The 22,305-nt window shown below is 40.7% G+C and overlaps 1 protein-coding gene across 1 annotated transcript; it reads left to right on the top strand.

Moving 5' to 3' along the window:
- Nucleotides 1–423: 423 nt before the first annotated feature.
- HEY2 (hes related family bHLH transcription factor with YRPW motif 2) lies at nucleotides 424–14,414 on the top strand. The gene is made up of 5 exons (XM_030556231.1): nucleotides 424–588; nucleotides 2,497–2,575; nucleotides 2,682–2,765; nucleotides 5,483–5,564; nucleotides 7,790–14,414. Exons 1-5 carry the CDS (start codon nucleotides 506–508, stop codon nucleotides 8,458–8,460), a joined length of 999 nt encoding a protein of 332 aa, XP_030412091.1. The 5' UTR covers nucleotides 424–505; the 3' UTR covers nucleotides 8,461–14,414.
- The last annotated feature ends 7,891 nt before the right edge of the window (nucleotides 14,415–22,305 follow it).

Here is a 22,305-nt window from a genome sequence, read left to right on the forward strand (position 1 = left end):
TCTGGCCAGGGGAGAGGGTAGCGCTCGGTTGCACCAGAGGACGGGGTTGGCGGCCGCGCACCTGGACAAAGCGAGACACTCTCAGTTACTGGCTGCACGGAGCGGCCCGCCTCAGGTTAGGCACGTGCCCCTGCACAGCGTAGCCCCGGCCAGGCTGCCCGGACCGGCACCCCCCTACCCCGCGCTCGCGGCAAGCCGAGCTTTCCCACGCTCCGCCGCCGCCGCCGGACCGCCCCTGGGGCTCCAGCCAGGGCCGAGCCCGAACGGGGCGGGGCGAGGCTGTCACTCAATCACCTTTTCCTCCAATGGGAGGCGCCCTCCGCCCTAAGGGGCGCGGCTTCTGCAGGCGGTGGGCGGGGTTCGGGCGCTTGAGGCTGAGCGGCGGCGTGGGAAAGCGCCTTAGAAGCGCTGCGGGTTGCTGGTTCTGAAGGGGCTTCGCTGCGGTGCGGGCCACGCGTCGGTTCGGTGCGCGCTCCCCGTCCGTGGCAGGGGCTGTGCTGCCGCCATGAAGCGGCCGTGCGAGGAAACTACCTCCGACAGCGACATGGACGAGACCATAGACGTGGGGAGCGAGAATAACTACTCGGGGTAAGAACCTAGGGGCGGGGGCCAGGGGGGCTGCTGCACCCCCAGGTTTGGAATGGTTCCCCTCACACGCGGAGTTTGTCATTTGGTTCAAGGGCTCTCAGCACCCCGAGCGAGGGGCTGGCACCCAGGCGCTCTGTGCTGCGGGAGGGGGGAGATGGATGTCGGCTAATGCCCGGCAGGCGGGGTCACACACATGGGGGCTTGTGAGCTGGCAGTTCCAGCGTCCCGTTTCTCTGGGCTTGTCCGGGCTTTTTTTTTTCTCAATGGGGGAACTGTTCTGGTGTGGAGCATCCCGGCCCCTGGAGCCAGCCTCTGGTCAGTGGGGAGTTGTGGAAAGACTGGGGTTGGGGTTGTAGCTGATGGAAGAATTAAGAACTCTCCTGCGATCCCACGTGGTTCGGAGTAGTTTGCTTACCTGAGCCCAAACTGTCACCCCCTCTGTAGGTGGGTAGAAGGGGGCGGAGCGGAGGCCAAGGTAGGCTTCAAGCTGACAAAGTGTAGTAGCTTCTTTTCACTACTGGTCTAATTATAAACACTTGAACAGTGCACAGTCTGAAAATGAAATGATAAAAGCGCTAATATTGAATTATAGAAATTAAATCAATTCAATGTGTTTGGTCTTGCTGTTGTGTGTTTTGAGGAATGACAGTCACCCTCTGATTTAGACCATGGTATTCTGTTTTAAGGATTTCTTTCACTATATATATATATATATAAAAATAGCCGAATGATCAGTACAGGTGGAGTCATGAAATCATGTGCTACCAACATTCAAACATGAATTAATATCTCTGTTTTAAAAAAGACTAATCAAGTTCTACTAGGAATTTTAGTGCCCAGGCAGGTCAAGTTATAATTTAATCTAATTTGCATTCCCACAATTTTTTCCATGATTTATCTAAAGTTGTATATCACCTATGAGATTCAAAATTATTTCCAAGATTTTGGAACTTAAAAAAAAGAAAAATGCGCTGTTTTAATTAATTAGTTATGATTACTTGTAAGGATTTGATTGAAAATATAACAGATATATCCTGAAAAGTGATCAGTATAAGTAGTCTCAAATACCTCAGTACCTATCAGAAACTACTTTTAGAAAATGATTATTCCAGTCATGGAGCAAACACTACAAGCACTCTCTCGCTCCCTGCGTAAAATGAGGATGAAGTTTCACAGAGTTTGCAGAGACAGGGCTCGATTTGGAAGTTGGAAGATACTGCCAATTTTGAGAAGCAGGTCTCAGTGTCCATTTGTGTCTGCAGATATGTGAAAAATCTCTCTCTCTATGTATCTTTGAAAGACCATAATGATTTCTGTTCACTCCTGACCGAATGAAATGTATAACACTTGGTGGTGGTGGTAGATTTAAAAACAAACGTTTTAAACTTTTTTTTTCTGGAGCTGGACAAGGGAATGGAATTAGGACATATTTCTACTTATGTGAGTGGCCATTAGATACTGTTGTGATAGGCACCCGTGTGAGAACCTAGACAGAGAGAGACAGTCTGTGATTATGGCTGGTATATTAAAGCACCTTTCATCACAAGTGTAATCCAAAGTGTGTGAATTTATCATGTTTTCTTTACTGAATTTTTTTTAGACTGAATATTATATACATGAATTTGTCATGGTGGAAGCCAAAACAACTGAGCTGGTACCATGATGTGTCTTTGGGAGGGATACTCCTAACAAAGTTATCTGCCAGCTCCTTCAAACACTATGCTAGGGTAGGGAGAAAGTGAAACCTTGGTAAGAAGGAAAGACTTAACCATGTTGTACAAAGCACCTCTTCCAAACATATAGAAAAACAGAGAAATAGCTGTGACTATTTAATGTGGTGACACTAGGTATTTACAAGGCAATAGTGTCATGTTATGCAACACCTGACTTACCTTTACTATTTCACAGGCAAAGTAGTGGTTCTGTGATTCGATCAAATTCCCCAACAACAGCATCTCAGATTATGGCCAGAAAAAAAAGAAGAGGGGTATGGATTTTTGTTTTTAACTTCCCATGTAATATTTGCATGTGTCCTCTGATTTTTGTCCTTCATGGTTTTATAAACTCATTTTTGTTTTGTTTTTGGGGGATAGATTATAGAGAAAAGGCGCCGTGATCGTATAAATAACAGTTTATCTGAGTTGAGGCGGCTTGTGCCAACTGCTTTTGAAAAACAAGTAAGCTTTTCTTATTTTATACCTGTGTCATCTGGCAGTGTTGGTTTTCTTATAAAGCTCATTAAAATAATATTGTATGTGTCCTGATTTGGCACAGAGCAGGCATTTCAACAAAATGCTTTGTTGTGGCAAAACTATTAAAAACATAATCCACCGTAAAGCTGAAAAACATTTCCATTCTTTGGCTTGTTTTTCCCTTAAGGGTCACAGTTTTCATGTTGTCTCTGTTCTTTCGATGAATTCCAGTAGTGGTTTTGTTAAAAAATGTGCTTTATTCCATATACTTACAAAAAATTGTGGGCCGGTTACCCATCTGTCTAAATCTTCTAACAAAATCCCCCTTCCCTACCTCTTTAAATAGCTTTCTTGTAAACAAAATTCACAAATCCAGAAAAATGTAATCAGTACTGGTTCCTAAAAAGTAAACAGATTGCCTAGGTTACTCAGTGTTTAAATGTCCAGTTAGTAGCTGCATATTGGATTGTAGGAATATGGTCCTGCTCCTAATGAAGTCAAGGGATTTTCAAAGGCTTTCTTTCCATTAAAGACTTTCCCATTGATTCACCTTGACTTCAGTAGGCTATGGGTCAGGTCCTTAGGTTTTTATCTGTATCGAACTTCCCAGCTAACGATGACTGACTTGTTTTGATAATTTCTTGCAATGTCAACATCCATAAAACCCCAATATTCAGTAAAACAGAAATGCTAGGGCATATTAGAATAAAACCCAAACTCAAAATATGGCAAAACTAGTTGCTAATTTAAATTAGTGTGTTCCAACAAGAGGGGAACAACTAAAATTTAAGAACAAAGCTCTTAGTAATTTAAGTACATTTAAAACAAACAAACACAAACAATGAGCCACCTCCTGCAAGGTGCTGACTGCACTCAACTCCCATTGATTTTGGTGGGAGTTGAGACTGCTTAGCTACTCCCAGGATTGGGCCTTATACTATTTCTGAACTAAACAAAAGCTAACACTTAAGCAATTGTGCACTTGTGCTACCTGCAATGTGCCTTTAATAGCTCATAGTCAGAACATTGCCATTTCATAGACTCTGGCAACATGGCATGACCAAGGCATTTTCAGCTAGGCAAAACAGGCTACAGGCAATTGTGTGTCCCATTTTATTGTTTACATCTTGAAAACCACATACATTATAAAACAAGTCCTACAAAGTCCTTGAAAATTACCCAGCAACATACAGCTTTAAGCTATTAGTCACTCTCATTGAGACGGCTTGTATTCTAAAAAGATTAAGATTGAGAAATGTACCGAAATTTATATTTCTATATAAAATTCTAACAAACAATAGTCACAAATTCACTAAATTTTGGTATACTGAGATGTTGAGCATATTAACTTAGTAAGAAAAAAATAAGTGGAAAAAGTAGCATATAGTGGGTTCTTAAAGTTTTTCCATGATATATTAACCACAAAACATCCGTTTTTAGTATTCTTCTTGACGTTCAGATCACTGCAATTGCTGTACTTGTAAAGGGTCAGTAGTCTTAATTTAACAACAACAAAATCAAAATCTCTGTTCGTTAGAGATTCAGTTGTAGAGTTTTGTAGGTCATAAAACTTTTGATTTCATTTCTACCATATGACCTCAGTGGAATCAGTGGATTTTTTATACCTACTGAAGTCAGTGAGGTTGTATGGATATAACGGAGAGAAGAATTGGCTCATGGAGCCAGTTTCTCAAGTGGCATAAATCAACATAGCTCTGTTGTAGCTCTACTGATTTATGCCAGTTGAGGATCTGACCCATAATATTTAAAGGAGAGTGTAGTTCTTTAGGCATCCTCCAAATGTGTAAGGAAATGCTAATAGCCACAAGAATATTCATAAATTTATCTACAAACAAAATGAATTCTCTCAGTATTATGAAACTTAAATTTTATATTTTCCCAATATTTACAAGCCTATGAACCAGCATAGCCAAGTCCCATGGGCACAGCAAATTGTGCTCTTTGTTAACAGTGATGGTCTTTCCTTTTCCTGTAAGCAAGGCCTCTTCCTAATCCAGAACATTTTGGACAATGTATGTGTATATGCAGAAATGACCATGTTTCAATAAAGGATGAGAATAGAATTTTTATCATCCAAATGACTGATCAAAAAATTGTTGGGTCATCTTAAAAAGAAGTCTGTAATTCCTGGATTCTCTTTTCTAGGTGTACACAGTGACACCTACTGGTAAAAGCGGAAAACAATGCTGTGATAGGCTCCCATCAATAATTGCACATTGCTTGTCGTTTGTTATATTTCTATGCCTTTGTGGGAACAAACCTCTGAAGAGCCACCTACTTAATCCATTGCATAACAGTGTAATATGTGACATATCTGCACTGACTTTAGTCCACAGATACATTAGGCAGATCCCCTTGTCAAGCAATTCTATTATTTATGCATCATTAATAATGACCCCTTCTGTTGCATAAATAGACTGTGAACCCCCTAAACTGTAATTTTTTTTGTGGTATCACTATTTCTTTACTAATGTGTTAGACACATACACATTAGTAGACGTGATATGGTATTTGTCTTTAAATAAAGTCTGGGATGCAGATGCTCAGTGAAAGCATTAAGCTGAGAATGTTCTAATGGTAGGGAAAATTGAAACCATAAGACTGAACTCAAAGGAAAGTATACCAAATTAAAGCTTACAGTACTTGTAAGCCTCTATTTATTTGAACCTTTTATCTCAAAGGGATCTGCAAAATTAGAAAAAGCAGAAATACTGCAAATGACAGTGGATCATTTGAAGATGCTCCAGGCAACAGGGGGTAAAGGTAAGGAGTTGAGTTTTTTTTTTCCTAATATTTGGGGAAATCTTAGCAAACAGTCCTTTGACGAGCCATGATAGGCGATCCCAGATTAAAGAAGTGGAAATCAATGCTAATGTCAGGATTGAACTCGTGGGAAAGAACTGCTGGGACAAAAGAAGCACTTGACCCTGGGCTTGTGTTTGCTTTCATAACACTGTGGGAGTAAAGGCTTCATTCACAGGCAGCCCAGTCAGAGATTTGTTTGGGATTTCCAAAGAGCACTGAAATCTGTACAGGGAGACAAAACAAATACACAAACATCCAAACATAAACAGGAGGTTTGTGGCAACAATTGTGCAGTATGAAAAAAAATGTTAAAACTCATTATACAGCAGTTATACCAAAGGAAGTGGATCCAGAGGAACGTTCATTATTGTTTATATATTTTCTTTGTTCTGAAAGACTCTCTTTTAAATTCAAGATTAGACTCTCTCATTCACTAGACCAAAATCTAATCTTATTACATGCACCTCTGGGTATCAGATGATAGAAAGATAATACATATTTAGACTCGTACTTTTATGCAGGCAGTAACGCACAGCAGGGTGTTCAGTTATTCCTTATTAGCTGGCACTGAGATGATGTTGGGGCTGGAAAGTAAGAAACGGGAAATGGCAATTTCCAACAATTTATAACTCAGCTCAACCTTAATGTAATTTTGGGTATGTCTTCACTGCATAGTTAACCCAGGTGATATGCACCCAGGTCTGAACTCCCGAGCAGCCACACTACAAAGCCCCACCTGAGTTACTGTATCCTCACTGGTGCTACCCACCCCCATGTGTGTTGCTAGGACTTCTGGGGGCACAGCCTATGGTTGTCTGTGTTTCTTTCAGTAAGCCCTGTGTTGCTCTGAGTCTTACCTTGTGAATTGTGGGAGAACTTGTCTAGTCTTCTTGGCACATGGGGAATTATAGGAAGGCATTGGAGGACTATCAGTACTTGAGTGATTTAGCCTGTGTATTTGCTGCTCAGTGGGTGGGTTACCAGACTAAGTGAAAGCTTCACATGGGTTTTAGCCTACAGCCACAGACAAGCCAACTAGCCCAGGTTGAAAGCATCACTAAACTAGGAGGCGGGGTGTTGTGTGGACAAGAAAGGGGTCTGAGGTAACATCAGAATAAAAGCCCAAGTTTACTCAGCAGTGAAGTCATACCCTTCATGGGACAATAAAAGGCCCTGAGGGCTACCTTAAATACTCTGACTCGAACTGAGATATATGGTGAAAAACTACCCTGTTTTGAACTAAAGTGATTGACAATAGGAGACCATGCTGGTATAATGCTGAATGGGTATTACTGCCATAGGGCATTATTTCCCACTGACGGCTGAAGGGCAATAGTTTTTCTTAGTAAACAAAATGCTGTAGGCTATAAATTGAATTTGATGATGAACTCTTTGGGAAGGAGAATGTAATTTCCTCTGTGTTTAGAAAGTGTCTACCATGTTCTGGTCACCTAATTAGATACTTGTTTAATTCTCTCTTTCTGTCCAATGTGCTATAGATTCAGCTATCATTTGCTGAAGTGCCTCAGAGGTCAGATGACCATAGTGCCTACGTAGTATGTCTTTAAGTGATTACAACATTTTATGTAAAGCATTTTTTACTGCAAACCTTTTCATGCAGAAGCAATGACAAGATGTTTTTACTTTGCTGTTAAAGAACACATGTCATGAAGCCTTTATGATTTTACTTAGCAGAGTTTGTAAAGACTGTCTCCAAACTGTCAAGTGGTAGATTTTAAGAACTATTTTATAAATGCCAATGTAGGGGAGAAAAGGCAGGATATTATATACAAGCCCTTTAATCTTCAACCCATTCCTTTGTGCATATGTGCGTGAGACACACACACAGACTCTGGGTCAGTGTTACCATGGAAAAGCTTGCTGTGGAATTTCAGTTTCCCACAATACAAGATGAGAGGCATCATAAAGCTTTTTGAAGAACCTCAAAAACTGATGGTCTTAATTTTTCTCCACTGTAATATTTGGTTGCAAGAACAACTGTAGCATATTACATTACCAGAGATAATCTCACACACAATTTACAAAGCAAACTTTCCTCCCACCAAATCTCAAACCATAAATAGGAGATACAGATATTTAGCCAGGATCATGCTAGCTGACTCCTAGCTAAGATAGGCTAGGAAATCATCTGATACTCATGCATCTTTTACCTTTCCTTTCAGGTTATTTTGATGCTCACACACTGGCCATGGATTTCATGAGCATTGGATTCCGAGAATGTTTAACTGAAGTTGCAAGATATCTGAGCTCAGTGGAAGGTCTGGACACATCTGATCCGCTAAGAGTTAGACTTGTGTCTCATCTCAGCTCTTGTGCGTCTCAAAGGGAAGCTGCTGCAATGACCTCATCCATGGCTCATCACCATCATCCCTTGCATCCTCACCACTGGACAGCAGCATTTCACCATCTCCCTGCCGCTTTACTGCAGCAGAATGGACTTCATTCCTCTGACACCACTCCTTGTAGACTTTCAACAGCATCAGAAGTACCTCCTCATGGCTCTGCTCTTCTCACAGCCACCTTTGCCCATGCTGACTCCGCACTCAGAGTGCCCTCTGCTGGCAGTGTTGCTCCCTGTGTCCCACCTCTTTCTACCTCTCTTCTCTCGCTCTCTGCCACTGTACACGCTGCTGCTGCAGCTGCTCAGAGTTTCCCTCTGTCTTTTGCTGGAGCATTCCCCATGCTTCCACCTAGTGCAGCGGCAGCAGTGGCAGCTGCAACAGCAATCAGCCCACCATTATGTGTATCAGCAGCTTCCAGTCCTCAGCAAACTAGTAGTGGTGGAAATAGTAAACCCTACCGACCTTGGGGGACTGAAGTTGGAGCTTTTTAAGCCTCACACAAACACACAAGCCGTCTTTGGACTTCATGCAGTGGTAACTCAGTGTCCTTCCTGTTCAGTCAGATTGAAGGTCTGTATCCACACAAATAGCCTTATAGATGTCTGCAAGCCAATCAAGGAGCAGTAAAGCTATTCTAGGGTCAGACTTCAAAGAGGACATATGGCAGTATTGGGTATATTTTTCTTTGTTTTGCTTAAGGCACATTGAGCAACGGTGGCTTTCAGAAACATCGTACCCCAGTGACCATTTAGAAGTTCATTGGGAAATAGGTAGACTCTAGACCCAGTAATCCTCCAGCCATGCACCATTATTTGGCAGACAGATGGGGGCTAGCACCTCTAAATTTCTCCTGAGCTGGACAAAAAGTTTGAGTTTCATAAGTGCCTGACATGCATATGCGTTCTTCTGAAGCAAATCATACTGCGCAAGTATGAGGGGAAAAAAAAAAAGAGATTGGGGGGGAGCAGAAGGGGAGAGAATCCTGCATTAAGCTACAGACATTTTGATACATTTCCAGGAAAGAATGAACTCTAAACCAACAGGCTTATTTAGCCAAAAGGATTGCTGAGAAAGAATGTTCAGCTTGACAGGCCTAGTTTTTATCTTACCTAGTTGACTTTCTTTGTACAGACTTGCCAAATGGTGACATCTAGCATAGCACTGGTAAAAGCAATTATCTTATCAGCGCTTGGATTGATGAACATTTTAGCACTGTCTGTGAGCCTTGAGGCACTTTGGTTTGGTTTTGTTTTTTAAATGGCTTAGACTATGGTGCTTGCTTGTCTCTGTACAAGCAATGAATTTATAGTGCACACAGAAGTAGTTGCCTACTCAAAGCGTGCACACCTCAAGACAGTTGATCCATGCCAATACAAGAGACTCAATGTTGTAAAGAGTTCAGATTAACTTATTTAGTTGCATTTGGACATTTTATTTTTAGCAGCCTCCTGATTCTGTGCAAGATCTGTCCTCTCTTCACTATCAACTTCTGGAGGTAACGATTTCTCTGGGTCTGAATGAAGTTACTGAGGGGGTACTATTTTAAATTGGCTTTTTACGTGCCAACATTGTAAATGTGGGTTTGATTCCAAACCAAAACGAATGTACTAAAGGGCATATCAGTAAATTATTTTGTCAGTACCCAGACAACTAGTGCTGCATTCAAAGTTCTGCTTTCTTTTTTTATTACAATGACTTAAAATAACCCAATATTTTAGTACATTGACTCAAGAACTAGAGATTTTATGAGAAAATAAAACACAGCATGTATTATGCACTTGATTTCTCTGCTGTGTGGAGAAAGCAATAAACATGGAGAATGTTAAACATTATGCAAAATATACTTTAAAATATTTGTTTTAAAAATACTATACCTAGTTGCTTTTTTGTGCATTACTTTGTTAACCTTTTTCTATGCAAAAGTCTTTACATATCACTAATTAAACGAAGTCCTTTTTGACTGCGTTTTATAGATGATTTGTTGCAATTTTTTTTGCTTGCCTTTGGGAAGTGGAAAGCCTAAATGGACTTGAAGTTCAGTGTCTACCTCTGATAACAAGCATCCATAAGTTGCTGGTTTTGTTTTGACCTCTTTGCTTGTTCTAAAAGCACATCTGCTACGTAGTGTGCTTGAAATGGGAATGGAAAAATAATCCTACCACTGAAACAGTGTTGTTTTCAGACTTGTAAACTGGCTCAGTGTCCGTTAATAGTAAACCTTACAATATGAACCAGTCCTGTCCGTTTCTCCCACCCTACCCCCAGCAGCAACAAGAAACAGCTGTGGGTTGTACATGTCTCTTTTGTTAAAACACTAAAGATGTGGTATTATTTGGAATGAGTGGCCAGGTACTAAGCCCAGAAGATCCACAAACATGTTAATAGAGCTTGGTGTTTTTCACTACTTTCCAGTCTTCCATTTTGCAGATCCTCATGGATTAGTAAAGTAGCCACTGTCCTGAGTTTGCTGTACCTAGCATTTAATCTCAAATCAAGAAGATAACTTCTATAGTACATTTAATCTCATGTGCTGAAAGCACTTAACCAACATTAAGCCACAAAATCCCTGTGAAGTGGAGAAAGTATTATGATGCCCACTTTACAGATAGGAAGATTGAGGCACAGAGACATGACATGCCCAAGGGCAAACAGCCTGAGGCAGTATCAGAGTCTGAACTACAACTCCTCCACCTTGACTCACTGTGCCTGGCCCTTGGCCCAAGCAGTAAAAAACACTTCCAATCTTAAAGAGAATAAACTAGCCTATTATACAGATTTTTTGTTTGCTGGGATGGTAGAATATGAAAGAATGAACAAAGGGTAGTTGAGACATTTTATCTCTGACATGTAATAGCATACTGGATGTTCTTTCAAGGTCTGCTGTTTGAGGAGGGAATCAGATTTTTCCTTATGGAAACACAAGCTCTGCTCCAAGTATTTTTTTTACCAATGTTCAGTTCCAGTAGCTTGAATTTTCCTCTAAATTGAGTAAATTTATGCCAGTTTACAAGGAGGTGGAAGGCTGGATCTTTTCTGCATAGAACAGCACAGATTGCAGCATCTCACTCATGTTTTTAATGCAGAAACTACAGGCAAACCATGCGGGACATTAAGTAACCCTCAAGTCACATGAGCATGCTAGAAATGAAAGCAACCAGTGGCTTCATTTGCCCCTGCGGCTTCATTTTGGTTCTCCACCACTACCATTTTGTGCTCTCCAAATCATAGATAAGAATACATGCTTCTGAATCAGAAATATCTCCTTTTCTGTATTTGAAGAAATTGAGTTTTACATTTTAGTTATGAATATTTTAAAATAAACTGAGCACAGGCAGCATATTTATCTTAACTTCAGAAATAAAACAGGTATGGATTTATGATCTTGTGTAGTGCCAATTTCAGTGTGTTTCAATCCTGGTTTTTTGAGCCATGCAACAAAAATGGTACAGGCAATGGTAGTGCAAAGTGCTCAACTGTGCCATGCCAGCACCACTGTGAAGTTCCCTTGGCCACCCCATCCACATACCCTGAGCTGTCTGCAAGATTTGCAGCCGGTATGCTTTCAATCCGTGCCAAGGGCGCACCTATACACGCTTATGCGCCATACTCTCATTTCTTCATCCTCATGTCCCACCCTGATACCAAACGGCGGGACCTAATGGCACCCATTGAGGGTGGATAACCCCAGTGGGCCAGCCTGTATTCAATCTTAGTCCCACAGCCTGACGGCGATATCAGTTGGCAGCTCCTTCATGGAACCGTGAGCACAGGTGTGTACTTGGTGCGGTTCACCCCTGTCCCTTCTGTGGCATGAGGGAAACCTTGGCACATGTTTATCTGGAGTTCAGTAGGTTACAGCCCCTACTCCGGCTCCTCCTAGATCTTTTATTACATTTTTGCTGCACTTTTTGCCCCATCGTCTCATTTACACCCAGCCTATTCGTGGCCCCACAAAGTCATGGGACCTCCTCCTGGCGATGGCCAAAGTGACCATCTATAACACAAGGGAGAGGATGTTAGCTGAGGGGGTTCTTTGTCACTGTGGGGCCTATTTCCAGTCTGCCCTCCGTTCATGCATCTGGGCGGAGGTGCTCTGGGCAGTGTCCGCTGGCTCCCTTGACACCTTTGAGGAACAGTGGGTGTTGTCCAGGGTTTTCTGCTCAGTGTCCCCTTTAGGTTCTCTCATTTTGACCCTTTGACCTTCACACTCACCTTTGTTTTCTTTTTTGTTGTCCCCTGTAATCAGTTGAGTTCCCAGGCTCAGTGGATCCTCCCCAAAAGCTGGGGGAGGGTCTTTAGCTGTGGGGGGGCTTATGCCCACCCATTTCTCCTGGAATTTTCAATAGGAACACTGTGAAAGCTGACATGGAGGGACCAACTCTGGGGATGAGACATTAGCTCAGTCTTCATGCCCATGTAGTCTTTGGCCTCTCTGCTTAGAATGCTGACAAGGGTGCCATCAATAGTGATGTGATGTGGACATTTGCCCAGTGAGAACTTAACTGAAATCAATCATTTTATGTACACTGCTTAATAGCCAGCAGAGAGTAATAATTTCCAGTGTCTGGTGACTTTCGTTCCGTTCATACTAATAAGTTAAAGATCCATATAGCTAAGTTAAAGGGTCCATATAGCTATTACATTAAAAAAAATACAGTAAAAGAAAGCTATTTGGATTTCAAAATAAAGCACTCAAAAGTTAAAAAATACCATATTTATGATTATCTGTGCAACCCTAATTCTGTCCTTTTGCCCATCTATTCTATGTACTGCAAGAGGCAGTGGTCATGTGGAAAAAACAACATGCTCATGTAATCAGAGATGGTTTCATAACACATAATACAAGGGGGATGAATTAAGGTTGTATGATCATGTGTAAATCTGGCTTTTCTGAGTTTTCCAGTGCTCAACATTGCAACCTTCATGTTCTTTAAAGATTGAAGGGGGGATTGCATGCAATTTCCTAAGATGTTTCTTAAGAGAAAACAAGATTTTTAAAAAAGATACTTTTATGTACGACTGTAGCCTCCCCCAGTCATTCATCATCAGCCTGAACGCATACCACTTGAGCTGTATAACTAATTACATTAACTGGCAGCAAGGGAAAGATACTCTCCTACTGAAGGGAGATGGGCTGCTAGGGCCGTGGACTAGGTCAAGTGATGAAATTAGGGGGAGCTTGGCCCATCTCCCCATCCCCACCCCTTGGGAGTCGAGAGAACTCCTCCCTTATGTAGTGTCCCAGAAGCTGGAGCCATGTTCTGGGCAGGTATAGTCAGAAGAAGTTGTGCCTGGCTCAGTTGCAGCTACATCTGTTCCAGACATTCTCAGTTCAGTGCATGTTGCTGCTGCTGCTTTAGCAGGAGCATGGGCCTGACTTTTGAGAACATTCACATTCAATGATTATTTTACCAATCTGACAGTGTTTTCTTGCAGAACACAAACAACAGAAGAGAAATGGCAATTTTAAATACTTTGTGTCTCAACCAAACATGAACAAAATTTCCTGAGCTAAATGAAGGTCATGTCTTTAGCCCCAGGACTTTCAGAGGACTTCTGCAAAAAAAAAAGTGAAGGTGTTACATTTTCTCAACAACAACAAAAAGTTGCAAGCATATTTTATAGGAGAAAGTGTTAAGAAAACTAAATACAGGGGTTATTTACTCTCTCTATTATTACTAGTCCCCTGAGCTATCCACTCCCATAGATTTGGATATTTTAAAGATTACATTTATGAGAATTTGATTAAGTGATCACTCTAACAGCCACAGGCAGTTTTGTTCAACTTTACAAAATGATAAAAGGATTTTTATATTTTATCCATGAGTTTTATACACTTTGTAAATAGTTTGGGTGTAATTTTTACTCAAAGCGGCTGCAGCCCACTTACAAGTCTCTCTAACCTTTTCAACTTTACATGTTTGTAAAGATTTGTACTTTGTTTCACCAATTAGCTTTAAAAATCTCAAAGAACAACACTGTAGATGTATATATGTACCCTGAATGAGTCCATTATAAGAATCACAGTAAATTGTAAATAAAGGAGCAGTAGTTGGGTTTTTGGCAGCAGGGGGCTTTATCAGTCTAAATATATGCCCAATATTTCCTGATTTTACAAGCTAATACAGCTTCCTGTCTCCTGAGGGTTTGAGAGTTTGAAACTTTTTCCTGTCCCAAATTGGGATTAAAGAGTGTCTCTTGAATTTTTTCATGACCCAATAATCTGAAAAGTTTTTTCTGATTGGGTTAATTGAAAAGTTTCATTCTAATCATCTTAAAACGTTTGATTTATATTTTAACTTTTTTTTTGTTTAACCTTTTTATTATTTTGAATTAACTACACTTTTTAAACAAAAGTTCAGTTTGAATCAGAACATGAAGCTTTTCATTTTGAAAATGTCAAATGGGGCAGTCTGGTAATTCTGAAACTTTATTTAAAAAAAAATTCAAATCAGAAGATTTTTCAAAACTGACCCTTTCCTGCAAACAGTTTTGGTTTTGATGAATTGACATTTTCCAAAAAAAAGCATTTAATCAGAAAATTCCCAATCAGCTTGATAAGCTAAACAGATTTGGTCCTGGCTTCAGTAGGTATCACTTGAGAAAAGGCTTTGTTGCTTCTGTGGTACTAATGGCTACTGCTAAAGGGCTACTATGAATAATACTATACCATATTTATCCTTAAGACTGTATATAATATAGTGTACTTATGTGTCTATCTTGGGGTGGGAGGAAGACCTGAATTTGATTCCTGCTCTTATGTTTTCAGAGGAGTAAGTGAACATAAAAAAGGATTAGCCAGCAGCCATCTGCTGCCATATGTTGCCCTTGGCAAGATAAGGCCTGGCTGCACTTGAATGGGGCACCTTTACAGCAGTATTTGCTGCTTTTCTTAAATCCCCTGCTGCTGGAGTCTTAGGGGGAAAAGTAAATTTCTAGCTCTCCTGGTTGCAAAGAATAGTCTCAAAATGTGAACTGAGTGCACCTTAAAGGCTCAGAAACCAGAAGGCAAATAAAATGAACCCAAAAGTACTATTTTTAAAAAAGTCTTGGGATTTTTAAAACAGATTTAATGATTTTGGAGACAAGACTCTCATTTGAACCCATGGGGCTGGCAATACTGTCTTCAAGCAAACTTGAAGGTTATAGACAATGTGTAGCTTTTGTGCATTAGAACGGAGCCATTGTTTAATCTATAGAACCTTTTATGATGTGTTAGTTGTATTTTGTTTTTTATGTACTCCATTTTGGGTATCTTTTTAAAGAAAAGTTTTAATGAAGGGGAAAAAATACATTGATGTAATGTTGCAGTTGATTATAATCACAAAACAGCCAGGAAATTCTAATTCTGCTCTATCATCATGTGCATTAACTACAGTAGTCCCTTCTATTAAATGATCACACTAATCCAGGAAACAATATAGTTCTGGCAAAAAAAAAGGGAAGAGTTTTTTCTGTAATATATGGACATGTATTTTATATTATTGCATATTATGTGACAAATCAATAAATGACTATTTGGTTATCCAAAGGGGCAGAATGAAGGTTACTTTAGGGACCTATACTTTAATTTTTCTGACTTTGATTAAACTCTCAGTTTTAATGCTGCATTTTTTGCATATATCAGGGATCCAGGGAATTTTTCTTTTTGGAGGTGCTCCTTTGGGGAGCTTTAAAAGAAATGGTTATTTTTTAAGATTTATATTTGTAATCAGATGAACACCGGTATATACACTGCATACGGAAAGTTTAAATGGTTTTAACATTTCCATGATATTTTCCAGGACAACATTTGTAATATATACAAACCTGAAAACATCCTTACTCCCCCCCCCCCCCAGTCCTATTACTTTTTTAATGTATTTTTGATACAAAGACCCTGGAGTTTATTTTGTTTGGGGCATTTAGTGGTGTTATTCTGAAACACCACAACACTGGTAAGAGGAAGTGGCAACCATGAAAATAGTCTTCTCCTGTTGCACTGTTCAGTTAGTTAAAAATACTTCCTCTTTTTCACCGTAACCTTACCCCTTTCTGGGCAGCTGCTCCAAACTGCAACCCTCATTGCTGGCAAAAATGAAAGCCAAAAATTTGCTGAAACCACAGTAAAACTGCCGATCCAACCAGACACTAGAAAGTTTTAGCCATAACCCTAAATACCAGCTAGTTTTAAATGCCAGCCACTGATAAGTTTGCAGTTGTGCCAGGTTGTCCTAGAAGCTTATGTGTCTCTCCATTATTATTTTTTATTGGTTTTACTGTTATGAAATAAATGTATGTTTTCAATAATTGCACCGTATTCCCCGCCCCCCCCCCCCGATCTGACACCACATAAAAACAAGCAAATTATAATGCTTCCAAATATATGTGCTGCTAAAAAAAATGTAAATTAAGCTGTGCACACTGATCTGTGCAGATAAGATACTGTTGGCAGCAATTATCTGTTGTGGAAAACATTTTTTGATACTGCTGGTAAAGTGACCTTTATATGTTATCCTGTCCTCCTTCAAGGCCTAGTAAACTCAGAAGAAAGATTCCCATTAGTAAATCACTGTTGGATCATTAAACCTTTTAAAGCCAGTATGTGCTTTACCCAGAGAATGAGGATTATGACACCCAAGGCCTGCTGCCCACTGACAATCATGGGAACCGACCTCGGTAATAAATCCATGAATTATCTGGCTCACATTGACCGGTTCTCACGCCAGAGCAGCTCCTTTGATGTGACCATCAAAACCCAAGGATGCCCAAAAGCAATAGCCACAGACAAAACAATAGAGAAGTAATAATTCAATATACATATGTAAAGCCTGCCTCCCAAAATGCTCAGCTTTTGCAGCAGGGCACGTCTCCCTGGGTATATGAAATTGGAGATTAAGGATAAATAAATTTCATGGTAATTGCAGTATTTTCTGTGGATAACCCTTTAAGAGAAGAAAGGCTGCACATATTGTATCAATCTTCCTCAGCCATAATGGATATCCATGACTTTCATAAGAGGGGATGTGTCCACACACATTTTTTTTTTTTTTTTTAATATCTATTGAATAGTTTGAAGTAACAATATGCTTAGGGCTAATCCTGCAAAGAGACTTAAGAACACAGGCAACAATACTCACAGAAGTAGTCACATTGCCTTCACTAGGACTACTCTTGTAAATGATTATATATGTTCTTAAGCCTTTGTAGGACCAGAGCTTCAAGGAAGAAATGCTTAGTTGCTTTTCCTATGCGGACAAGTACAGTATTGGTACAGTTCAGCATAGACATATGCATAAACCATAGCAGAACCATGCTAAATTGCACGGCCAGGGGATCTATTGTGAACTAGCAAGTAAATAAAGAATTTAAATATATTGTAGTTCAACTTTATTATAATTCTTCATAAACCTATTATTTTTACTTGCACAGCAGTCGTTTGCAAAGGATTGGTAATCTCCTCCACAAACGCATAATAAGACAGTCCCTGACCCTAAGAATGTATAGGGTGAGCCCCAACCTTGTCAACACTTACACACATGAGTAATTTTACTCATGTGAGTAGCCCTATTGATTTCTCTGGCTCTGCTCACATGTATTTGCAGGATTGGGACTTAAAAATATACTACTAAAGGTAATATAGCATATTTTGTACAAAAAAAAAATCGTATCTGCTATTAAGTGTTTGCTCAGAGGTAGGGAGAATACATTATTTTTCTGTATTTTTATAATGTGTGTAACTTAGTGTGCAATTCTGACTGTCAGATACATGTTAATAGAACATCTGTCTCAAGGCATCTAATTGCCGTAAACAAGGAAAAGTAAAATACTAAACACTAAAGTATAAAACAAACAAACAAACAAAAAACAGGAGCCCAAATGCCCAGAAAGCTGGCACAGGAAGAAACCCAGTAGTCAGGAATCTTCCCACAAAGGATCAGCATGTGATTAAAAAGCTGCACTGATACTTAGGAGTTGAATGTACAGTTTCAGACTCTGCAACACTTCCTGTATGAGCTTAGGCTTTGTGTCTCAGTTTCCCCATCTGTAAAATGGGGATAACACTACTTCCTTTATCCAATCCTTTGTCTTGCCAATTTAGACTGCAGGCTCTGGGGGCAGAGACTATCTCGTACTATGTGTGTATTCAATGACTGTCAGACGAAAGGCCCTAAGATCAGCTGGAGACTCTGTTTGTTTATTGTAACATTACCACTAATAAAGGATAACAGCAACTCTCAAGGCAAGCCATCCCCAACAAAGGAGGCCAATTCCTAACTGGCATAAAGGAGGATGGAGGGGAAAAGGAGCAAATTGAAATAATAGGATGCAAATGGAGTCAAGTATAGGCCCTATCAATATATAATATTGCTATTTATTTATGTAAGTGCACGTGAATATTTATAAAATATGGATCTTTGAAAAAGATGTCTTATTGGCTCATGAAGTTATGACAGTGTGCTTATCTGTCATATCCAAATATATTGGAATGCATTAAACAGCCTTCCCAGAAAATTATACACAAAGGGGAAAGACATTAGGATATTTTTCCTGCTTTTTCCCCCTCCCTTTTTAATTTTTCCTATCATTTAAATTATTTATGGGTTCTAAAATTGTAAGCCAATACCAGCACTTTTAGATCTAACCTGTGAGCAAGTAGCTAAAATCTAAAAATGAAGCACTTCATTTGCAGTTGCTGCAGCTGGGCTTTCTATTCTCATTTCCATGGACACAGAAGTCGGATTGGTGAAAACAGTCTACGTGATGGAGGGGTTGTTTTTGAAAGTATTTTTTAAAACTCTTACTCCTTGTTTTTGTGGAGGCAACAAATTTCTAATGGAAGTGGGAACTGGCCATGAAAAAACTGAATTGGAGATCCTGTTAATAGAATGAATGGTTCTCAGATCCGCAAAAGTGGAGTAGGGGATTATTGCCTTTAACTTATTTTTAACATTTTCTTCAGAAACAAGATTGGATAACCATTAGTTAAAGAGGAATTTGAGTCACCACAAGCCTGGTTTTCAGAAGTGCTGTGTACCTACAACTATAAGCGAAGTCATAGTCAACTATACTTACTTGCTACCTTAGAAAAATCAAACCCTAGATGTGTCAGGTTGGGCACCCAAAAACTGAAGCACATAGAATTAGTAGACTCTTTAAAATCTAGTTTATGTGTGTATGTGTGTACCTATAGGCTAACTTTAAAAAAAAAATATTAAGACTGCAAAATGTTATACCAATTATATTAGACCAGTAAAAACCAGCAGGATCTTATTAAAGGGGACAAGACAAAGATGCCACATTTATGATGATAATTTGATTTATGACTAATAACTAATATCTTAATTCTTATACACACACACATTATACCTAATACCTATACACACACATTCACATTATACCTAATACCTATACACACACACACACACACACACACACATTCATACACATACCCACATTCATCAGGTGTTCTGCAGCTGCTGCATAGTTACCAGTCCTGAAGATAGCTTAAGTTCATGGCTTGATTTTGCAGCTTGGGTTCGTAGCTTGTGGCGGCTAACTGGCCAGGAAAGCCGGGCACAAGGCCGAGCTGGATCTCTGTTGGGCAGGCACCGATGTTCTTCCATGTTGGCAGCAGAATGTTACCCAGAGTCTCTCATCTCACCCTTCTTTTTTATAGGCTTTTAGTTTGGATTCTATAGGTCTTGCTGTGTCACGCTGCCTCTGGGTTTAGATTGATCACCCATCAATTGCAGGCGTGACTTTCAGCCTTGAACTTGGCTTTGATCTTCCTTCTGTTGTTCTGTTGTCCTTTTCTTTTTAGGGTGGATGCTTCTTGCTTTGTTTAGGGCTGTTGTCTAGGTCTTCAGCCGTTGGTATTTGAACTTTATCTCATCAGGACAGGCTGGGACTGGAGGTTGATTCCGTCATTCATACATACCTCATTCACACATCTAAACTAAACTAATAAGATTACAGCAGGGTTTGCAAAAATGAAGGTTGGAGGAAGCTTTTACAAAATGGAGTGAGTGTTTTAAAATGAGGTTTGAATTACAATATGGAACAGAAGTTACAGTGCAGGCAAGTGTAGTGAATGGTGAAGAGAAGTTACATTAATAAAGTGAACAATTAAAAACAATTTCATTTATCAGTTCTACAATAATGCTCACAAAAGCCAGTAAATTCAGGATGTTACTTTCATCCCTGAATTATTTGTTGCCATATACAACACATGCCACATATGTGGTTTATTAGGTCTTTTGTGGAGTTCAAAAATGCTTTAGATAAGTTCACAGAGGATGGGTCAATCAATGGCTATTAGCCAATATGGTCAGGGGTGCAACCCAATGTTCTGGGTGTCTCTAAGCCTCTGACTCTCAGGCCATGGCTACACTGGCACTTTACAGCGCTGCAACTTTTGCGCTCAGGGGGGGTGAAAAAACACCCCCCTGAGCGCTGCAAGATACAGCGCTGTAAAGCCTCAGTGTAATCAGAGCCACAGCGCTGGGAGCGCGGCTCCCAGTGCCGCAAGCTACACCCATAAGGGATGTGGTTTATGTGCAGCGCTGGGAGAGCTCTCTCCCAGTGCTGGCGCTCCAACCACACTCACACTTCAAAGTGCTGCCACGGCAGCACTCCCGCAGCGCTGCTGCAGCAGCGCTTTGAAATGTCAAGTGTAGCCATACCCTCAGATGTTAGGACTGGATGCCAGGTGATGGATCACTTGATAATTGCCCTGGTCTGGTCACTCCCTCTGAAACCTCTGGCATCAGAGGCCGATTAAGGGTTTGTGGAACCCTGAGCCCCTCCCCACACCTTCCACCTGCCGTCCCCCTGCTTCCGCCCAGCACTCCTGCCAGGCTTTCCCTGCTCCCCAGCAGAAGCGCTGAACAAAGGGAGTAGGGCAAGCCCCCACGCACCAACTCCACTCCCCAGCAGGAGTGCCAGGCAGATGGAGTGGGTAGAGACACATGGTCACCCCAGTTGGCCAGGGCCCCTGGGCACAGGCCCTGTTGCCACCCAGTGGCTAATCCAGCACTGTCTGGCATTGGCCACTGTTGGAAGATAGTATACTGGGCTAGATGGACCGTTGGTCTGATCCAGTATGGCCATTCTTATGTTCAACCATTGCTGAGGAAAAGAAAGCAGGTGGGAGGAATGACAGAGTTAATTCAGGATTGTCCGTGTGGACTGCTTTGCTTTGTCCCATTAGCCAGGGTTAGCAGTGCAGACCCATAAAGGATGTGGGATTGGCAAAACTTTTTACAAGCAAGCGGGCCAGGTCTGATGTTCTTGGTTTGATATCAGAATTTTCCTTCTCCTAGATGGTTTTGTTGTCATAGCTGACGAGCCTCACCAGCCCAATATAGACGCAGAGTGGAAAAGTGACATGCCCAAGGTCATCTAACAGGTCATTGGCAGAGCCAGGGGCAGAACCCAGACATCCCATGCCTGCATCCTCTCCATTGTACCTCCTTAGGTACATTCATGATACCGCTGGCCTGAATTTGAAATAAGGTGGAAACAGAGAAGAAGGAACCCACTACTGACTACCTAGTGCAAAATTAGTCTTCGCCATTTTCTTGCTACTTCAGTTACACCGAGGTAGTCTCTTACCTGAGGGGAGAGGAAATCAGCCATCTATTTGTGCTGGATGCCATATGCAGAAGTTCACAAAACCACCTTGCATGTGTGAGACACCATTTTGAATCCTATAAAGGCATCTGTGACAGTTTAAGATTTATAGCCTCCCTCAGCATCACTTCAGTGGCAGGAATGCAGTACTGTAGTCTCCCATTGCCACAAACAGGAAACTGCAGCACTGAATGGGAAACTGCCTTCCCATGTCATATATTATCAGTTCATGTTTTACTTTGTCTTTGTCTTTTCTTGTATAGCTGGTGTTGGTTTCCTGGCTTTCTGAAAGCCAGGCAAAGATTGGCAGGGCATGTTAATTTTTAAATACAGTTTACAAAAAAATAAATACATAACAGAAAAAGTTGTGGGGGAAACAAAGCAGGGAAAGGTGGAAGGGGCTGACTGAAGCCAAAAGGAGGCAGAAACAGAAACCTATAAAATAGGTTTTCAGCCCAAAAGCAAAGTCAATTTAAGCCTTTGAAAGGATCAGAACTCTGGACTAACTTGACAGGACTTGTTGAAGGATATCTTGGAAAATAGTGCTTGGACTGTATTACTTGGTTTTATGTATGGTTATTCGATCCATCTTTCTTTTAGGATAGAAACTATGTGGGGGAGGTAGTATCTTTTCTTGGACCAACTTCTGTTAGTGAGAGAGACAAGCTTTCTGACAGAAGATGTCTGTATAAGCTCAAAAGCTTGTCTGTCATCAACAGAAG

The sequence above is a fragment of the Gopherus evgoodei genome, chromosome 3, assembly GCF_007399415.2.
Source record: "Gopherus evgoodei ecotype Sinaloan lineage chromosome 3, rGopEvg1_v1.p, whole genome shotgun sequence".
NCBI classification, from domain to species: Eukaryota; Metazoa; Chordata; order Testudines; family Testudinidae; genus Gopherus; species Gopherus evgoodei.

What these genes read in the sequence shown, in the direction of transcription:
- HEY2 (XM_030556231.1), top strand. Translation starts at nt 506, where the DNA reads ATGAAGCGGCCGTGCGAGGAAACTACCTCCGACAGCGACATGGACGAG. An exon ending in CCAGAAAAAAAAGAAGAGGG is followed by an intron (nt 2,576 to 2,681) that starts GTATGGATTTTT and finishes TTTGGGGGATAG; the next exon opens with ATTATAGAGAAAAGGCGCCG. An exon ending in CAACTGCTTTTGAAAAACAA is followed by an intron (nt 2,766 to 5,482) that starts GTAAGCTTTTCT and finishes TTTATCTCAAAG; the next exon opens with GGATCTGCAAAATTAGAAAA.